The sequence below is a fragment of the Pholcus phalangioides genome, unplaced genomic scaffold (assembly GCF_987345545.1).
Source record: "Pholcus phalangioides strain wild (caught in Gottingen) unplaced genomic scaffold, Ppha-v1.0 ptg000010l_1, whole genome shotgun sequence".
Lineage (NCBI taxonomy): Eukaryota > Metazoa > Arthropoda > Arachnida > Araneae > Pholcidae > Pholcus > Pholcus phalangioides.
The window spans coordinates 19,418,811-19,440,721 of NW_028301603.1; the positions used below are offsets into that span (position 1 = coordinate 19,418,811).

Sequence of the window (21,911 nt, forward strand, 5' to 3'; positions counted from 1 at the left end):
TTATTTTGTTACACTGTATTTTCACTTTCAAAACTGGTACAGGGTAATTTTTGAATGTCTTTTCAGCATTTTTAAATCGGAATCATACCTCTACGACGGACGGTTGATGAGATAAAGGCCGCATTACACTTGCAGGGCACCCCTATATACCAGAGACATCTTCAACCCATTGCTCGCGAGCACCATGGTGCTCCCTAAAGCACCCTGAGTACTCGACGCTCGTGTCTAATTTGTCCTGAATTTTTTCTGCTTCTACGTTTTTTTAGCAGTTCTGAAAAACTGGGGAAAAAAATGTTGTGTCCAGTTTTATTGGTCGGAATGGTGGCGCCATCTATTGTGATAATCGGGATAAGGGAAATCACTGAGAGCAGGCGTCCTCCTTTTTCAGTTTTCGAATCTGGTAACCCTATCAAAACTTCTTCTATACCCGCTCCACGTGAAAGGACACTAATTCGCTGAAAATTCGAATTTCTTGGCAATTTGTACGATCAACAACAGCAAACGCCATGTTTTGGTGATTTTCGAAAACAAATATGGTCAGCTCTTGTGAAACAGGACTATTATATTCAAGACTAAATTTTGTTAGGAAAATTGGCAACAGTGGGTGTTGTTTACTTTCATGTTGCATTGCCGGTCGCATGATTCTGCTCCGTCGGTTTACTGCAGTCGTCGGGAAAGCCATCGTCAATAACAAGCAGCAGTCGATATTGTGTCTTGATAGACAACTCGAGCGTCACTGCCAACGTTTATTAGCCTCTAAGATGTCTAAATGCAGCGTCCTGGACTTGTTCGATCTCAAATCGACTCCCGAAGAAATGAGAGCCACCGCCGATAAAATCATGCAAGAGTCTAGGAAAGGTTACGACGCCATTGCCAACGTACCTGATGAAGATGTCAACTTCGAGACTGTCCTCAAGGTAAAGTCAATACAATGAAACCCTTCTTCTCCTGAGGCCCATGCGTTTAGACGGCAATGCTTGGAACATGCCATAATTAGCGAGTACCGATTCGGCTATTAGGGTCGCCAATTTTGGCGCGAGGAGAGACGCCACATTAGCGCTGGCCATGCTTATGGTAAATTGACCTCGACAATTTTTGTCTGAAACAGTGTGGTCAGGGCCGTCTTAAGAGCATTATGGCCCCTCCCCGGGCCAAATGATTTTTCTGAGGCCCTACCAGACAAATTTTCGAAAATCTCAACCAGATCCCATTTTTGTGAGGCCCCTTTTCTCTTGAGGCCATGCCTTAAGACGGCACTGAGTGTGGTGTCCATTAAGCAGTAGTGCAGTGGTGGCGGGTAGATGGCAGCACTACACATAAGCATTACACAGAAACAAACTTTACATCGGGTTTCACTACATGTACATTCCAACATGTACCAATTCGTTAGAGGTTCCACAGAGGAATATGAACAAGGTACATGTGTGGTTTAGTAGCGGTGGTGGTAGCTGCGGCGGCAGCTTCTCCTCACAAAAAATTCAGGAAAGTGGGGGGGGGGGAATACACCAAATTGTCTTGCATATTATTATGATACGAGCAATGGCCGATTTTCACATAGGCAAGTGGGGCTTATTTTTGAGCTATAAATATAAATCTCAAAGGGAAAAAAATTGTTCAGAAAATAGAACTAATTTTTTATTTGTTTCAGGAATGTGTTGATAGCTGCAATCGTAATCAATAGAGCCCAGAAGTTTAGGCATTAAAAATGGTTGAAATAGGTAGGCAGAAAGGCACTAAAAATGCCTAAAATAGGCAATAAACAAAATAATTTATAATTTATGGAAGGAAGGAAAAATAACTAAAAACTAACTCGTGTTGACATGGAAAAGTATGTAAGTCGCAAAAACAAAAAGTCGAAATTATTTTTCTTGTGGATAAGATTGTACAAACCTATGCCAGCAACCCATCACGCACTTACACTTCCAGCACAGCTCACTAGATAGTAAATTTTCCCATGGCGATAGAACTGGGTTGTGCTCAGTTTGAAAGAAGAGGTGTGTATGATACAACATATAAACTGTAAGGCTGCATTCATAGTGGAGGGGAGAAGTATGAGTTAAAGAATTTCGACTAGGAAGAAAAAAATACCTAGGGGTGGAGGAAGGGATGTCGCATATAGTAGAGGAGGAGGATGATTGTTAATATGACTAGAGGGGTTCTAAACTCTAAGGGTGTGATGATGGATCCCTCTACAGAAGCTTTTATTTTATTTTTTTAGTCTTAGAATGCTAACTTAAAACTGGTTAAAACTGTGTGTTAACTGTTACGAGACATAGAGTTAATATTCTAGGGTTAAATAAATAAATAAAAGGGAAAAATGGGCCAATTAGTCGATAGGAAAAGTAGACAGATCGAGGCGAAAACAAACTTATTTGTTCAAGTCATGCACCTTGTTGAGTGGCCTCTTACTCTAGTTTGTCTTGCTCCTCGAGTATGTGCAGTGTAGAACAAAACAGTACAACTAATCTGTAATATCTACTGTATACACTCCCACATTTCTTGGTCTCTCTACAATGTGCGCTAAGTTCTTCATTAACATTGTCTCCAAAAAAAAAAATCTCATCACAATCGGTGTGATCTTGCGACAAGAATATTTGTCTCTCTAACCCAGTCTGCAAAGTTCATATCGTATTAGAGATGTCTCCGCTATTCCTTATGATCAGCTTTCACCAAAATATCAATTCGTCACCTGAGATCAGTATACGGGATCAACACTTGCAGCAGGTTGGACTGGAACACGTTGAGACGAACGACGGCGGAAACATGTATCAACAAGTCAGGAGGTAATTGCAGTTTCCAATCATCTCAAGGTTCATCATGGTTTCTAAACTACCCAAGGCAGGAAAGCAACTGTTATTCCCAAGAATTACTCCAATCAATACAGTAATCAGTATAGGACGAAAAAGTGTCAAGACACTGTCACCAGGATCGAACATGGATCACAATCTCAAATTTCATCTGTCATCACGTATGAGCAGTAGCTATAGTCACTCAATTAGAAATAATTAACAAAAAACCCGGACCTGTCAGAACATGACTGATTATACCAGTGTTTCCTAAACTTCATGGAGTCGTTTTAGATGAAAAGCTCATTGCAGACCGCTACCATGCACAGGTGCGCCAGAAGTCAAGCTCGATCTGTGTGCAACTAACTTTTAGTTTCAATGCAAATCTGATTTACTTTAGACACGGTAACTGCAGCTTTCAAAGAGTTCCCTGTAGTGTCCAAATATTTTTGTTCTGTAAATTTTTGAATCACAGTTCGGTGCATAACAAGAATTTATTAAGTAGGTCTGAAAATATTAATAAGAGCAGGGTTTTTGGTATGAAAAGGGTTTTTTTTTTATGAATAGGGGAGGAGTAGAGAGGAAGTGAGCATTTATAGAACTCCTGCCTATATCTGGATAACAACACCACAATAGGTGGTATAGTCCAGGCTACTATATCTTGATTTTAAAATGTTTGTTTTTTAGGCTTTGAATGAGGTTGAGCGCAAATTGCTTGATGGTTACTGGTCTATCAAGGTGGTACCGTATATAGCGCCAGACGCAGAAATCCGAAAAGCTAGTTCTGAAATAAATAACAAGTATCAAGACTTCTTGGTTGAAATGAAGTGAGAATGTTTGTCAATTGTTATTTGGTGACAGATAGATGGACTATTGCAAATAGTATTAACGTGTGAATCTGATTATTTCAATGACTGAAATGTGCTTTGTTTGCTGTATTCATTTCAGTTCCCGTCCTGACATATTTCACAAGATTCAAGTGCTGGAAAGTAAGAACCTGCCTCTGACCGGTGAATCAAAATATTATCTGCAGAAGCTCATAGAATCAGGGAAAAAATGTGGTAAGTTTCTGATGTTTCTGGTATGCGCAGTATTTTAAATAATTCTATGATTAGCGATATTTTTGCATCAGGCATAAATTGTTAAAAATATAAAATTTGAACTTGTACCCACAAGCACTTAACCATGCCTCTGAAACCTGGTTGGTTTGTAACATCATTGTAAAAAAAAAAACCACCTTGAAAGAGCGATGTATTATTTCAAAAGCAGTGGAATTGAAGTTCATCCTCAGTTGAATGAGTACCGGTATTGCAGATTCTGTAAAATTTTGTCGTTACAACAGAAGATTCAGGAAAATACAGTAATGTTTGGTTTTTGGGCGAATTTAATGAGAAGCACTAGTCGAATCATCAAAGTTTTTTTTTTTCAAGTGTGATCAGCACATATTCCCAAGAGATCTTTACGATCTGTCCAGGGAATTTGTTAGTGCTAATAGACATCCATGCCCGAACCGAGATTCGAACTCAGACCTGCACAGTCAGAAGCTAGCTCCCTAACCACTGGATTGCCAGGCGGCAAAATAAATCTAATAAATCATTTTGTAAGCATTAGACATGAATACAACAAGAAAAGATGAAAATTCCTTTTATGTAACAAGCTTTAATTCTAAGAATTTCTTGGGAAAATGCCAAAAACAGAAGCAAGAGCAAAAAAACATAGTTATGTCCAAGTTCTTATGTAACTTGGACATAACTATAACATAACTAACTCCAAATTTCTCCCTGTATTTCTTTATAAATGACATAGGCACTGACATATGCCATTTCAAGCATCACGAAGAACAGTTTGCGCCAGCATTTCTTTGACTTTCTGTTCCGGTCATATAGTGAGCGCAGCATATCTACCTTGTCCACTCCACTTAGTGATGAATATCATGTGCTACAACGTCTTTTTTTGTCCCATCTCAATCTCGAAGAGACTGTAGTTTCCTCAGTAAAAAAAAATCGCCCCCATTATTTTTTTTTCACTTTAAATTATTTATTTATCTATTTATTCAATATTGTTTGGCCGAGGCCTATACAAGAGGATGCTGAAGTTATGTATGACGAAAATGACGATTGATGGAACAGGAAAATTCGGAAATCATAGTACAATCTACATATTTGGTGGTAGGTTGTTCCAATCAGTAATAGTTCTTGGGAAGAAGCTAAATTTGTGACAATCTGAAGAGACAAAGATGGGCTGAAGTTGAAGTTTTTGGGAATGATTGAGTCTAACAGAGAAATCTGAGGGTTTAATTAGAATGTTGGAAGTGTCAATATTAAAAAAACCCATGGAGGACTTTGTAAAGAAAAGTTAAACGAGAGATAAGCCAGAGAGGAGAGCAGTTGGATATTGAGTTGGCGCTTGAGTTCCGATATGGGAACAGATGAAGACCAACAGTTCAAAATGAAGCGAGTGGACTTATTTTGGATAGATTCTAATTTGTCTGTTGGTTTGGATATGGGGATCCCAGGCTTCACAAGCATAGGAGAAAGCAGGGCTAATATATGTCTGGTAGCACAAGTGACGGACATGACGGGTGGAGTTTTTCATGTTACGGCGAAGGAAAAGAATTTTTGAAGGCATTTATTAAAAATGTAATCATCATGAAGATTCCAGCAGAGATCGGAAGAGATTATAATCCCTAGGTATTTATAATGAGAAACCTCAGAGATCAAAGAACTGTTTATCGAGTAAGGGAAATCATGGTGAATTCTTTTACGGGTAAGAAATATAATTTAAGAAAAATATTAATTTTTATTTTAGGAAAAAAAAATTATTTTAATTTCCTGGTAGTACTTTAAAGTACCGGCATACATTTTTGACCCTATGGTAGAAAATAACATAGCAATTTTCAAATAAAATGTAGGGAATGCTTACCTGTACAGTATATAAGAGAATAAAAAATAAAAGCACCAATAAACCGGTAATTAGTTGTTAAATTTAGTCAACTAAACATCATGGAAATCTTTTTCCTAATTTCACATGGCAAAGATAAAATGCCCACAGCAAAAAAGAAAAACAATTTCTGCCAGCTACTGACTGCTGTCGGGACTACACTTATTGTGTACTTGTAGATAACCGTCAGTAAAAGTGGTCATATTACGAGAAGATATAAGCGCTTGATTTTTTACTCCTATGGTAATTTCTTTTCAGCTGCAACTTTAGTTTCGCACACTTTGCCAAACAAAATGATCCCATCAATAGAAAAACATCTTCCCAAATTCTTTAACTATCTTTTTCAAGTGATGAAATTTTAAATGGTTTGCTTTTGGGCATTATTCAAAATTCAGCAATCCTCATTCAGCATATAAGCTTGAGAAAAATTGCAAGTTATCCTCTCTTGTGCTCTAATTTATCTTGAGGAAAAAATATGATGCTGCTCAACATATAACTATCTCGTGAGGTGAGAGCCCTTTCCAAGTAATGGGCAATGTTTCTAATTTTTTCCTTTTGATGCGTTGATAATCCAATGCTTCTTTTCCTTTGCTTTCTTTTACGGCTGAACGATGAACTAAACAGCTTGACTTCTTATCTTCTGCGAAAGACTTGAATTTCATATACCAATGCAATTTGTTGTATTTTTCACTCCATGACAGCAGCCAAATTATAAACATGCCGTTTTATGTCTGGTTCCCACATTTGGACAAAGATGTTTTCTTGTAATGTACACTTTGCTTTTCCTTTAAATTGAATTCCTTTATCACAAACGAAGTTGTAGTTTAATTACTTAAAATGGTTTGATTGAAGCATTTTGTAAATGATATATTCAATAATATTACCCAATGTAATTTGCATACACACATATACTCAATTTCTTTTACCTTTTCTACTGTGAAAAAAATTTCAGGAAAATGAAAAATATCTTAAAAAGGCCAAAAGCAATGCCCTGAAACTTGAAAAAATGCTATTAAAGTGAAAAAAGGCAAAACGACACAAAAAATGCAAATGTCACTAACATTCTGGCAATAATATTGTAGATACTAAAATATCTTTTCATTCAAGCTATTAATGGGACTATGAAAAATAGCTGTGAATGCAAGTAGCAGCATTTTGTATTTAAAAATTTACTTACACAGTGGAATTTCAGTTAACGAGCAATTTGCATAACGAGCAAAAATTTTGAAGAAATTTAGATTTGGTAGACGAGCGATGATTCGCATTACGAGCAAAAATTTTGTGCTTTGTTTATTTTAACGTTATTATAACTGAGCTGATGGTTTTTTTGCTTTTGCCCACACATGTGTTATGGAGTTTTGTATAATATTCTCCTCTAAAGTCTCCGGTAAGCGTGCCTCACTCGGAAAATTAACACCCGTGTGAGTGTGAAAATTTACAATATGAAACTACATATAGCATTATAGCCATGTGTACAGGCACATGAAGTACAGGCACATTCAAGTTCTGCTTGGAGAAAACTAGGCTGATTTGCATTACTGCGCATGACTTTTGGGGGGGGGGGGCTAGCTCACGAATAGGAGCCACTACTTGTCAAAGAGATTGTGTGCTTGGGGAAGAGAGAGAGACCATGGACTAGAGGTGCATGAGGATGGCATTCAAGAACTAGTGGTGAAAAAAAAAAAATGTCTAGGAATTGACAGTAGATGAAGTGATGGATCTCTTTCACATGCACTAGCAAGAGTTTATGGGCAGTATCTTTTGAGTAAGAGAAGTAAGGAGATGTTCCTCGCATAAATTGAGATTAGAGAGGTGTGGTATGTGAGAATCTGCGCAAAACTCTGGAAAAAAACCACCCAAATAAAGCTGTAGCAGTGTGCGAGCAATGAATCTGTCCAACAAACATGGCAATTTCCCATTTCTCAGAAATCCTAAAAAGGAGGCAAAAGCAATAATGTCATTGGATAAAGCTCTTCTTGAAACCCCACACAAAAAGAATAACTTTGCAAACAACAGTGAGTCTGTGAATTGGTCTAAATGATAGTCCTCCTCTTTCTCGTTGTGTAGAGTAAGTTAATAGTTAATAATGTTTGTGCGTAAACAATTATCGTATTGTATATTTATTTATGGCGTTATTTATATTATGTATATTTTATTATTATTGTGTTTAATTATTGATTGAATGCCATTTTTATGCTAATGAATAATTGTGGAATGAATTATGAGAATTTCCGTTATTTCCCATGGGGGAAATTTGATTTGAATAACGAGCACATGGGTGGAACGAATTAAGCTCGTTAACCGAAGTTCCACTGTACTACTACTACTTCATCGTACACGCACTTCATATACGGAATTCCTCCTTGCACCACCTCTGAATTTCTAATAAATCTAAACATGACTTTTGTTTTCTAAATGGATAGGTTTCCATCTTCCGGATCATGTTCAAGAGGAAATCAAGAAGTTTAAGCAAATGATAAATGAAAAATGTTCAACTTTCAACAACAACCTGTCTAACTGCAACACTATCATAGAGTTCAGTGAAGAAGAATTGGATGGACTGTCACAGGACTTGATCGATAGTTTGGAGAAGTCTGTAAGTATATATATTTTAATGGTTTAATACAGTGTTTCCCAAAGTCTGCAATATCACCCCCGGTAGACAATGGAATTGTCTAGGGGGCGAGAGAAGCTACGGGTACTACATAGAATCCTATGGGTACTCTTGAGATAGGGAGCAATGAGAGAAAAAAGATTTCTGTAGAAGGGGGCGATGAAACAAAGTTTGGGAAACTGGTTTAATAGATCACAACAGAGGATAAAATAACACAGAGGTTAATAAAATTACTGAGGACTATAGTAGACTCTGGACTATCTGGTCTAATGTGGTGAAAGGGTGGGCCGGATAACAGAAAAGCCGGGAGTTCTATAAATGCTCACTTCCTCTACCCATACCATCAAAAACACCCCTTTATACCAAAATCCTATGCTATTCATATTTTTTTTAAGTACAGGTGAATATTCAATAAATGCTTGTTATGTACTTAACTGTATATTTTAACAATTCATCACAGAATTAAAGGTCTGAGAATGAAAATATTGAACATATTTTAGGTTTAGGATAAATTTTTTTGTGATGCCTATCTTGATTGGAGGAAACGTAAAATCATATGTACTGTACAGTATAAACACATACCGTATGCTTGCAAAATGAACAAAACATTAATGTATAATGTAAAACATGTAAGTTTAATTCATAAAAAATTATTCAAACTTATTTTCACTCTTCATTGATAAATAAATGATAACACAAATGCCAAAAGTAGTCCTAAGACGAAAGAGGATATCCTTGAGATTAAAAGTCTTTGATGTAAAAAAAAAAGATGACTGAGGGCTTCTCCCCCTTTTAGCTGTCTTCTGTGATGCAATGTCGCTCCATTTCTGCTTTAACCCGTATAAAAACCGGTTTTCAGGTGTGGCTAACACAGCATAGGAGATTTTAATGGTCAGTTTTGTGTAGCCACACTTTGAAACTGGTTTTCGTGCAGCTTTGAATAATGGAGAATTATGTATTAATTTTTTAACTAGACAGGATAGTCAAGAGTCTGGTGTTCCTGTAATTATTGTACCAGTTAGAAATAAGCATTAAATGCGTGCATATTTGCATGAAATTCATAGTTTTCCATTTCCATTTGTGGATAATGAATTGACAAGTATGTTTGCATTTCTGAACGTATTTTATGAACTTATTTGAACACAAGTTCATAATATATGAACTTATATAATAATATAATACAGTCAAACCTCTCTTTCTCGAAAAATTAAAAAATCCTTGCATTTACTGCACTAAATCAATTTATTTTCACCTCTGTGTCCCGAAGTAATTTTCAAAAACTCTCTCTCTCAAAGGCCAAGTCCAATGATAGTAAAAGAAAACACAAATTCCTTTTCTTTCTCAAAAATCTGATTCTTCTCTGTAGGTGAGAGAAACCGATAAGAAAGGATTATTGTGTTGATGGATCTTTTCAATCATAAGCAGATACTATGATTGATAGGGGAGGGGGTGGAAGCCATGTGGATGGCTTGTTCAGAATGGCAAAAAGTCAGCCAACAGGTTTTTTATAAATTGTTTCAAGAATGCTGCGGGTTTGGAAGTGCTCATCGCAGTGATAAAGGATCAGATCGTGATTAGTTCACTTGAATTTCAACAATTCTCAGAACAATGCTTGAACAAGATGAAATTGCATAACATTAGGATTATTAAAAAGACTTTTGAGGCTAGAAATTTCATTTATGATTTTGCAGAAATGAACAGTTTACTACAAACTCTCAGCATCTTGACTGATACCAAAATCATTGCTGAATGTATGGCCGACTCAGGTGACAAAAATACAACAGAAGATGCTCCAGAGGAATTAGAAAAAAGTCATCATCAATGATACATCAGTCCTATAAGACTGGTTCGCTCCCCATGTTGAGCAGCCGCCACTCATCTCTGTCTTGGGCTTTGTTCTTTAAATAAAGTAACAGTGAAAAATGCTGAACACATGCTATAAAAACGCTACACCATTTTCTAGAGCAAACTTGGAAGATTTGGAAAGATTATCCCAAAATATTTGCAGCTGTTGCTAATATAGATGAAATTCTGGGGGCTCTCAAAGAGCAAAAAATATGCATCAATCTAAGCTTATGAATTATTTTGAGAGTTATGTGAATAAAATTGAATTGAACAAAAAAAAAATTGAACATATTTTAGTGTATTTTCATACACTGTGATTGAACATTGATTGTGTATGGTACCAAATAATTTTAATAGTATGTAGTAAAATACAGTACTGTATTTTTTAGTTTTAGTAAATTTTTTTTGACATTTTTGGAGTGTTTTTTCTTACTAAAAAAACAATTTCTTAAAAACTCTCTATCTCGAAATTTTCTTCTGTCCCATCAGTTTTGAGTAGAGAGGTTTGACTGTATATGTAAATATATGAATATTTTTGAATATTGTTGAACATATTTATATATTTGTTTATGTGATGCCCAATCCTGTATAAGAATATCATGCGCATGGATATTTAAAAATGGCTTCTTTTTATGATGCTTGTCTTTTCCTCTCTGATTTTTTTTCTAGGCTGACAGTGGAAAAAGAAAATTGACGATGAAGTATCCTCATTACGTACCAGTAATGCAGATGTGTCGAAACCCAGAAACTAGGAAAGCGATGGTTACAGCATTTGATTCACAGTATGGTCAGAAGTTTATTTTATCACAATTTTTTCTTGTAATTGATGGCTATTACTGTTCAACCCTGTGGTGTTCACATGGGAAAAGTTGTTTCCAGCTTGTACATCATTCGTAAGGCACTACATGCAGTGTGTTTTGAATTTTTCAAACATGCCACATCTCTATGAATCATATATTTGTCTTTATCATTTAAAACTTTCTGATATTGAATAGCAACATTTATTTAAAGGTTTGCTAAGAACATGTTGCTTAAATGAAATTTGATTTGTTCTGATTTCTGAGAGGCTGCAGAAGCAGGCCAGGGTTGAATGAGCTGTAGTCGTAGCTTCCAGGTCTCCCAAATTTCTACTCCTTCCTCTCTAGACCCCTGAAAACTCATATATCCCATATTTTTACCATGATTGAAAAAAAAGGCCCCCTACTTTTTTTTTGGGGGGAGGGGGGGGGGGAAGGAATCTTAAGAATTTACTCTGAAAAATAAAAATTGTTTTCTGTTCTGTTTTTTTCTGCTTTTCTTCAAAAATGGCATGATGTGTAAAGTAAACTGTTACTATTGCACCAAATCACAAAGAAATGTTTGAAAAAAAAAAAAGAAGGAAAAGGCAAAATTTAACAGACAGCATTGGTTTGACCTCTCTACAGTTGAATCAACGAGATGACCAAACGTCTCATTTAGTCTGTCTGTCCCATTTTTTAGCCTGATGGTGACTTTTTGTTGGCTTGGTTTTGATTCTAGCAGGTAATTTACTCTACCTGTTTTTGTGAAAATTGGTGACTAAGCTAATTGGCAATGGCTATCATGATGTCAAATTTTTCCTTACTAGAAACAAAAATTCCTTAAAAATTTAATTTTATTAATGAAAAATCATTACTTTGTTTTCAAAAAAATCTTTTTTATATTGGCCTGTATGGTTTTTCTGTGCAAAAATCTCGCTAATTTTCATCCTCTGAAGTCTGCCACTATGTAAAGCAATTTTGATATTGTTCTTTGTTCAACAGTTCAACCTTTTCATAGAAAAAGCATATGTATATGATGACTACCTTGATGATTTCAATTTGATTTATAGTAATACAAGTATGATGTGTACTTATAGTATGATGTGTATTATTTAGGTGCCTCAAAGAAAACACCACACTCTTGGAAGAAGTCACAAGTTTGAGACATAAGGTGATTTGGAAAAGAATTTCAATAAGTAAATAATGTAAAAAACATTAAATGTATTATGTAGAAAGCAGATATTGTAAACTTAATGTAGTGATTTGCTATTTCGATTCTCATTTATCATGAATAGACCCCCTTGTGCTAGGCTTATTGACGTTATTTTGTTTATACCTGCAGCTGGCTTTGTTATTGGGTTATCCTAGTCATGCAGCTCTGATAGCCACTCAGTGTCAAGCAAAAAGTGAAAAAACGGTCAAGAAGTTCTTGGATGACTTGTATGCAAAACTTGTGGATGGTTGGAAAGAGGATAAAAAGCAGCTCCTGGAGCTTAAAGAGCAAGAGGTATCAGGATTTTTATTGAACTTATTATGATTTCTGTGAAGCATAAAATGGTAGCATTTACCCTTGCTTGGATTCACAGCAGGGTTTAAACTAGATAAAAAATTCCTTTAAAATAAGGCGGGATATTAGGGCTCCATCCGAAGGAAATTCAGTGTGTATGCTTACTATTTCAACAGGAAAGAGTATAACTGACATTTTTAAAGCCAACAGCATTAGGTTTCCATCATTAATGAGTATAAGTAATAAACCCCCCCCCCCCCAAAAAAAAACTGGTTACACCAGTGGGGGCTCATCACACAATTTTTGGAGGGGACACCAAAGCCATTTTGCATTTTCGCGTGATACTCAGTTGCTTTTGCTTTACTTGTTTTTCATCATATGGCATCGTTTTCAGGAAGGGAAGTCAGGAACTGGAAATCTGACCAGGAAAATGAAAGAAATGAAAAATGGTTAGCGAAAGTTAAGAGAAAAGTTGAGAGAATATATTCAAATACAGTTCAAGTCTTTTTAATATTTGTTAGTCAAATTATAGTTAGTTTTTGCATTATCCATATTACTATGCTGTACAAAAATAATAATGCCCTATTTTAACACAACATTTACATAAATTAACTGACATTTTTCAACATTGAAAATCATCGTTCAATCTCAACAGTTGCCATTGACTATCAATTATTGCGAATGATTAAAATTTATTCTGTTCTTTCAATATTATATTCTAATTTGAAAGATAGATGGCATCTTCAATATCCATGGGTGTTTTTATTTTTATTTTTGGAGCTGCCAGAAGTGTAATAATTTGTGTTGCAACCTCTCCCCATCCCTTCTCCCCTTTCCATGTTCTAGCTATCAGCTTTCTTTCTTTCAGTTCGACACTTGCACATAAACTTATTGCTGAACTGGTCAAGTATAAAAGATTCAGTACTGGATATGGGGTGATCATATGTGACCTGTATTTTATTGGACATATTTCTCCCCCGAATTAGTGCTTTATTTTTTAATTTTACCAAATTTTGATAAATAGTAATTCAATGGCATTAAATTGATATCAAATTCATTAAAACAACTATCATTGGCAAAATTTTTTAAGGAGGCGTGTACTTTCACACCCTTCTTCAAAAGCTGTACCTTAATTTTTAGTTATAAAAGATAGCATGCTAGTTGAAAAAGCACCAATGAAATAATATAGTAACGCAACCACTTCCACCTTTTTCCTCATCAGATGGTTCAATATTATGAATGCTTTCTCTCTCTGGTAATAGTGCAAGAAGTTGAATATCCCTTTTGATGGAAAGTTGAACTACTGGGACATGTCCTACTACACCAATAAATTCAAAGAACTCAAATGCAATGTGGATCAGAAGAAGCTCAAAGAATATTTTCCTCTGGATGTGGTGACGAAGGGAATGTTTCAGATCTATCAGGTTGGTCTGTGTATCATTTCATCTTTTAATGAATTTAGATGCGATTTATAATTCTTTGATTACAATAATTTTTGCTTGAAAGTCACGTCTAGAATCTAGCTGTGCAGGTATGCTGTCTTCAAATTCCATAAATCAGCTCAAAATATTTTGTCACAGTATGATTCGACAAGCTTGCCTCAAAATTATGTATTTTCAACAGAAGTGTGTACTCTAATGTGTGCGTTCTTTTTTCGTAGAAACTACTTGGGTTGGTGTTCACTGAAATCAAAGACGCCAAAGTTTGGCATCCTGATGTCAAATTGGTGAGTCTGCCAGCCTTTAGCATATTTTAGAACATTTCTAATGTGTTAATTAATAAAGTTTATGCTGTTATTTAGCAGCAGCAGAACATTAGTATATACAGTTGAATTCCGTTATAACGAACTCCAAGAGACCGAGAAATTACTTTGTTATAATGAAATTTCATTATAAAGGTAATCCAGTTTTTTGCATTGTTCTTATGCAAACTTATCTGGGGGATTAGAAAAGTGTTTGTTAAAACAAGATTTTCTCTATAACGGTATTCATTAAAGCAGGATTCAACTATATTGCTCTCCTTAATGTTCGTGGCATGGTTTTCAGGAAGGAAAGTCAGGAACTGAAATTCTGACCAGAAAAATGAGGGAAATAAAAAATGGTCAGTAAAAGTTAGGAGAAAAGTTGAGGGAATATATTCAAATACAGTGCAAGTCTTTTTTAATGATAATTTTGCTACAATGAGTAATTTATTAATCGAGTGAAGTTATTATCCAACAGCTAATGTTAAATTTGGGCAGAAAAACTTTTTTGCTATAATGTCAGTTCTTGAAAATGGTAGTTTTTCTTTCTTACTGAAGATGACACTTTCTCGTAAATATTACTCTGCTGTGTGTATGCACCTTCTGACAAAGAGCTGACTCAGAAAAGTTGAATTTTTTTACCCCCTCCCCTTTCTTTTAGTTTCTTTCACTATACAGGGCATGTGTGACATTTTAGTTTGACTTTTGATAGTTTTATTTATGAGAGATTATGAATGTAATCTCTGATTCGCAATTATTTTTATTTTTCTAGTTCCGTGTAAATAATTCCAGTGATGGAGAGACACTAGGTTATTTCTTTCTCGATCTGTTCCCCCGTAAAGGCAAATATGAGCATGCCGCCATTGAAGGTGTTCAGGTATGTTTCCAGTGCATTGAATTAAATGTTTTCCTCTATGCCTCTTGGACTGGGTTAGCACATCAACCTGTCCGTGTGCTGACTTCTACCATATATGCTTGTGGCTTGATTGTTTTACACTTAGGCAACAGCTATTACATTTTATAATTGTATTTCAAAATTTACATATGCTTGTCAGAATAACTGTATCGCAGCAGATGGGAAACGCCAGCCTAATATCATTGTGATGATGTGCAACTTCTCGGCCCCAATCGCTAATAAGCCATCTCTGTTGATTCATCGTGAAGTAAGAGCTTCTGTATAAGTTATTTAGAATTATTCCACATAAATTTAGAACATTTGATTGAATTTAACTCTTTACATTTCATTCTATCTACTTGCCAAAAGATATATTGTTATATCAGAGCAGAATCGTTTATTAAAAAATCAAATAGCTTATTCAAAATTTACAAGCGAAAAGAAAAAACTGCATTTTCTATAATGTAATTCATTCTTCTGTATCTGTGCCAGGTTGAAACATATTTTCATGAGTTTGGTCATGTGATGCATAACATGTGTGCACAGAATGAGTATGCCCGTTTGCAGTAAGTTATTATTTTGATCAACTTTATTGAATTGGAAAATTTTATAGACAGATTCAAATGCAATAAAACCAGGGATATTGTTTGTGTCAACTTTGTTTCGCTCAAGACGACATTTTCTTTCCTTTCCAGTCCTCACGAGATTCAAAGCGATTTTCTGGAAGTGCCATCTCAAATACTGGAGAACTGGGTGTGGGAAAAAGAACCGTTGAAGCTCATGTCTGCACATTACTTGACTGGTGATTCCCTGCCAGACAATATGATGAACGATTTGATGAAGTCCCGGCTTTCGAACGTTGCATATCATTACATAAGGCAGATACTATTTGCACGATTTGATCAGGAAATCCATTCTCAAGAAAAAGTAAATTTTTCTTCTTGCACCGTGCATTATTTGATAATCTGGTTTTCTTTTTAGCTGGGGGAGAAAAAGTTTGACAAATTTCCATTATCTTTCTTTTTTGCTCTCAGTCTGATACTAGTGCCATCAACCACCGATTGGGTAATGATATGTTGGGAATACCACCGCCTGAAGGTACTAACCATGCTGCTCATTTTAGGCATCTCTGCGATCAATATGATGCTAGGTATTTTGGGTATCTGGTGAGTGTGTGATTTTCAATTCTATTGTTTTTTTTCGCAATAAAAAGTTCTTTCTTGTTTCAGTTATATTATTGATGACAGGGCCGTCATTTGTGGGAGTCAAGGGGACCCGTTGCTCCCCTAGCTTTTGAAAACACACTAAAAATGGTATATATATACACACACATTGAGTACATGTTCTTTGCGCCCCCCCCCCCCCGGAAAAAGTTGAAATGACGTTTCTGATTGATGATTTGATGCTGAAAAAGGGGGGGGGGGGTTAAATATCTTGTAAGCATAAGTTGGTGGATTGTCCCCTTTGTTCCACCCGTTTATGCTCGTGGAGCCATCAATATGGTTTCCATTAAGTTCTAGTACAAACCATATTCAAAATTTATATATTTTTTTCTCTTGTATTAAAGTGGAGTGATGTTGCAAGTTGTGATCTCTTTGATACCAAGTTCAAAGGCAAGGACTTACTGGATCCAGAGATAGGGATGTCATACAGGAAAGAAATTCTAGAACCCTCTGGTGCGAAAGTAAGTCAATTTTTTTTTCTTCTTTTCCTTCAATTCACTAGCAAGAAAATTCTTTGAATGCTAAAATCGGCTTCTATTTCGAGTATAGGGTTTTTCAACAGAGTTTGAAAGTCTTTCCAGTGACTTCAGGACTTTTTTACTGGGCCAGACCAGCCTTAGTTTTTTTCACTTCCAGATTTAACTTTATTTTAACAGAAAACTTGCATCACAGTTATTTGCATGTTGCAAAACATGTATCATTTCATACACAGTCCAAATACATCTATACTTCAAGAATGCTTTGATATCTCACTTAGATGAGAAGTGGGGTGTGCCCGGTCCGCCAATGTTCAATGTCACGTGGGCATTGTGAGGGATTTGTATTATGAAGACCTAGTCCCAAATCACACCAGTGACACAATGGAGGTGGGCTGAAGTTGGTTGTCTGTCATTTTCCAACTTCCGCCGCAAATGTGAGTCGATCGCAGTATTACAAAAGTCTCGCAACAGATTCTACAACCAGTGTCGAAAACAAATTTGCCACTGTCAACTGGGGCAAGTACCCATTTTGGCACTTCCTCCACATAATTTTGAATGAACAAAAAACAAAATCACACTTGGCTTCCTTCTTGGTCCAACACCTAGGGGACCAGACCTTCCTGCCCTGCCCACAGCTGCACAAATATTCAAGCATTACACTTCACTCACAATTTGAAACAAAGATGGAAGCACCAACCTAATACGCAACACTAGTTGCACACATAGATGGTTAAGTATATTTATTGGGTATTAAATAGATAAGGACACACATAGGGGTACACAGAATTTTCTCGGGGGGTCAGATTTTTTTTCCTTCTGAAGGGGGTTATGTTTTTTCCTGTAAAATAACAATATAATCTTGGCTCAAGGAGGGGAGGGGCGGGTTAGAACCCCAAACCCCCCTTTGCCTACGCCAATGAGGACATACACTCACTTTTGATACAACTCACTTCTGAACGAGTGTAAAACGGTAGTAAATTGCCCAGTGCTGGCAGGCCAGAGTTGTGCTTGGTTTATAAGAAGGACCATGAGAGAGAGATACAGTTTCAACATATTTTGTTAAATATGTTTAAAGATCCAGCACAAAACTGATTTAATGTGCATTAACATTGCAATTCAGCTTCAGAAACAATCAACGAGATTGCAGAAACTAGATATCTGCTATATGACAAGCCTTCAAATATTTCTCCATCTGGTAATTTTTCCAGAATTAAAAAAAAAAACCCTTTGTGAAGATATTTCTTATTAAAGATATTTCTTCAAATATCTTTTTAGAATAAACTAATACAAATGAATATTTTTGAATAAACTTTGTATATATAGGTGTAGTTTTTTTTTACTCATTTAAGTTCACAAACAAATTAAAATTTTATCTAGAACCTCCCAAGGAGTACATGGGCCACTAGTTGAGAAAAATGCCCTCTTAATTCAGGAGTCCACCTGGGTATGGCCTGGGGGGGCCTCATGAAAATAAGATCTGATTAAAAAAGTTTCGGGAGTAAGCATGCAAATTGGTAGGCAGGCATTTTTAGCCAGGTAGGGGGCTTAAGAAAAATCACTTTTTCCGGGGACCCATGATGCTATTAGAAGAGCCCTGGTTGAGAATCTCTGTATTAGATGCATGATTTGACTCCAATCTGCCAACTTTCTTTATTTGCGTTGTCTATCTTGTTCTAATCTGATTTGTTTCATCTTAGGATCCCTGTGACATACTGAAGAGCTATCTTGGCAGAGACGTGTCTCAAGATGCTTTCCTACGATGCAACGGCTTGAAAACGTGATTGTTCTACTATATATGAGAAATATATGGTTGTCACAGCTATATTTCTCAACATTACATATGCTGTCATCTTTCTGCTGATGTGTGGTGATGATATTTGTTAATTTGAATGATTATATATTTTCCCAGTTTGTAAATTTTCAGAATTATTAATTTCTCGAAACTAGTGTATGTGAATGTCTGTTTGCTCTGGAAATATTTTTGAAATAAATTGCCTTTGCATAATTTTTGTGCTTGTAGTTTTGTCAATTTGAATTCATCTTTAACTAAAAGTTTGATACCAATGATCTAATTCATCCAGTGATGCTTCACAATTTGATGCACAAGTTTCCTGAACATATGCAAAATCAGTGGGTTGAAGAAAATATTCTTCTACAATTCAACATTAGTTCAATGCCATATTAGTGTCAAATTGAAGGCACTATTGTAATGAGGGAATCGAGAAACTCCTTCACTTCTATTAGTTTTGTCCGTCATAAAATCTGAAAAAGTATGAATATTGACCAATGCCATCATGAACAATCGATGAATCATCGATAAAATATAAAGTATCATGTATAAGCATAGGTGTGGGAGACGTCTCATCCCAATGGGTACTCAGCTTGAGTTTCATGTTAGGAAACACTGATTTATCTGGAAAACTATTTATATATTAAAGCTGATTGACTCAATAATCATGAGCGGGGATAGTGAAGCCATGCCCCCCTTTCCCCAGACATTAATGGTGGAGCCAACTGGTCTAATTTATATACATATATATGAATTGACAACATCGTGTTTCCCCTCCCTCGACTTTCAAGTCTGTCTATGTCAGCAGTCTAGCTAGTGATCTAGGTGCTCACTTGGCAAGTGAGATGACGTGGGTCCTCAGACTAGGCTAGAATTAAACTTTTAAGCCAGTTCCTGGCTAAGCTATCATGTTACATTAAAAGTTGACTCTTCTGAGAACTACTTAACTGTGAAAAAGGGTTAAAATAAAAATTAATTTTGGTCGGAAGACAAAAAATTAGTTTTTGGCCACAACCATAGAACGCAGTGATGTCACCATGGGGAACCATCATTGGCTTACAAATGGCCTTGATCCTCATTGGCCGCATTAAGAATTTGAAGTTATCCAGATTTTTCTTTCAGGATTTCCAGTCAAAGTGACTGCTCCAAGTTTGGAAGGGGAAAAAACCCCTTCATGGGTTTATTTTAAAATTCCTTTTTTTTTAAAAATTCAGAATATGGCTACAAGATGAATCTATATCCTTGATATATGTATTATCATTGGCGTACGGAAAAGAGGGGGGTTGTTATAACCCCCCTTGAGCCAAGATTATAGTGTTTTATTTTGCTGGAAAGCAAGTGCAAAGTTTACATTGATTGAAAATAATTCAACAATTTATTGTATTTCTACTGTATTGTATTATGTTTATTTTGCTTTTTCATTATTTCATAAATTAATTGCATTCAAACATTTATACTTCACAAACAAACAATATTTGAATAATTTTCTTCAAACGAGAAAGCGGAGGGGGGGGGGCGGTAAGGGAATAGGAAATAATCATGGTCGCAAAGGGGGCCATAGGAATGAGAAATGGTTGAATGGGGGCCACTGTTATAGGATGCCGAAATAGCGCTATGAAAAAAAAAAAATTAAAATTTTTTTTTAAGGGATTTCTTTCATTATTATTATTATGCTTATCTTATTATCTTTCATTATTATGCTGTGATTATGTTGTCTAAGGGGGTTACCCTACCCCTTCCTACTTTTTAGTCCTGCGTTTTTCGAATTTTTTGAGTGGGAGCACTGAAATTATTTACTCGAGAACTACTTAGAATATGCAGTCGATCCCGCTTAGTAAGACTTATTTTCGTGGTCTCTCAACTCTAATTCTCGTTAAGATTACTCGTTTAAAGCGTTTTCTCGTTTACAGCGTTTTTTAATGACGGTTTTTTGGAAAACGTTATAAAAGCAGGATCGAGTGTATATAACCACGAATAGAATTGAAGAAAACGCAAAGAGTAAGTTAATACATTATCCAGAAATTACTAGTTAGTCAGGAAGCATGTAATCGGGATTTATATGTGTGTGTGTGGGAGGGGGGAAGAGTGGGAGCGAAAAAAAAACGGATTATTTCACACGAATATAGCAAAATATTGATATTATAATCAAGGGAATTAGTAATTATCAAATAAATATGGTAATTGATACAGTGAAAAATGGTAGGATATGAGTGGCGAAACGGAGCACATAGGTGCAAAATATGAGAACGGAGATTGGTCGCAGAGGCAACATCAACCAAATAAGGCACAGATAACATAATACAAAACACAGGCCAAGGTCCTGTGTTTTTTTTGTTTTATTTTAATTATAAACATCAATGAGGATTTTTTCCGACTTACGATTTTTTATGAAGGTCTATTATCATCGGACAAGGACGGCAAGGCTCCTTCCTTTACGCCCCAATTAAAAAAAAATTACCATATTCTATAGATAAAATCTCTCTCCTATACTAAATATAAGTATATTGCCATACCTATTGCTCACTTGTGGGTTCAGTGAGTCCCGGAACTTCAAACCACTGCTCACGATCGAGGAATTTTCCCGAAACTTTTCATTCTGAATGAGATTTCGCAACGAACGGACACAAATTTACCGTTCTCCGTTACTCATGAATAGTTAAGCGAACTCGAACGAAAAAGTTTACCAATCCCGTAATTAGCCTCAGGCACAATGGCAAGCGGTAGTGGTATCATACCGAACTTTAGAAAAATCGACGGCAGATGGCAGCACTACACATAACACGCATTACACAGAAACAAACTTCATGTTAGGTTCACAACACGTACACATTCCGGCATGCACCAATTCGTTAGAAATCCCGTAGGGGGGAAATGTGTACGAGATGCATGTACGGTCACGCCGAACTGCTAGTACATCTGTGACATACAATTCCTTCTGATTGATTGCATAAGAGATGCCGCGCAAATCGTTGAAGCACCTTGGGGTCATTCAAGTATTACGTCAACATCGGGGGGGGGGGCGTTCAGATTTGCTGACTTTTGATGACAAGGGGGGGGAGGGGGGATTTGAAGGTTGCTTACGTCATCGACCACCCTTTTTGAAGATATGAAATATTCTAAGCTGCTGACGAAATTTTGCTGGGAAGGGGGGGTCAGTGTTTTGCTGACAACGGGTGGGGAGGGGGTCAAAAATGGCTAAAAATTTGATTTGCTTACGTAATACATGAATGGCCTCCTTCCGGAAAGAAAGTCGGAGTAAAAGAAGGATGAGCAGAAGCCAAAATCCAGGGCCGAAGCGAATCCTCCAGAATGA

At 36.2% G+C, this 21,911-nt stretch overlaps 1 protein-coding gene across 1 annotated transcript; it reads left to right on the forward strand.

Moving 5' to 3' along the window:
* The first annotated feature begins 607 nt into the window (after nt 1–607).
* LOC149081063 (thimet oligopeptidase-like) lies at nt 608–18,818 on the forward strand. The gene is made up of 16 exons (XM_089237833.1): nt 608–917; nt 3,474–3,613; nt 3,735–3,847; nt 8,150–8,322; nt 10,855–10,967; nt 12,081–12,135; nt 12,307–12,471; nt 13,734–13,895; nt 14,132–14,197; nt 14,985–15,089; nt 15,268–15,375; nt 15,600–15,673; nt 15,803–16,034; nt 16,142–16,273; nt 16,675–16,791; nt 18,507–18,818. Exons 1-16 carry the CDS (start codon nt 639–641, stop codon nt 18,588–18,590), a joined length of 2,118 nt encoding a protein of 705 aa, XP_089093959.1. The 5' UTR covers nt 608–638; the 3' UTR covers nt 18,591–18,818.
* Nucleotides 18,819–21,911: the final 3,093 nt, after the last annotated feature.

Bases quoted from the DNA above. Each gene is read 5' to 3' on its own strand.
- LOC149081063 (XM_089237833.1), top strand. From the start codon at position 639: ATGATTCTGCTCCGTCGGTTTACTGCAGTCGTCGGGAAAGCCATCGTC. The intron at 13,896-14,131 runs GTTGGTCTGTGT...CTTTTTTCGTAG, and splicing joins GAATGTTTCAGATCTATCAG to AAACTACTTGGGTTGGTGTT. The intron at 14,198-14,984 runs GTGAGTCTGCCA...TTATTTTTCTAG, and splicing joins GGCATCCTGATGTCAAATTG to TTCCGTGTAAATAATTCCAG.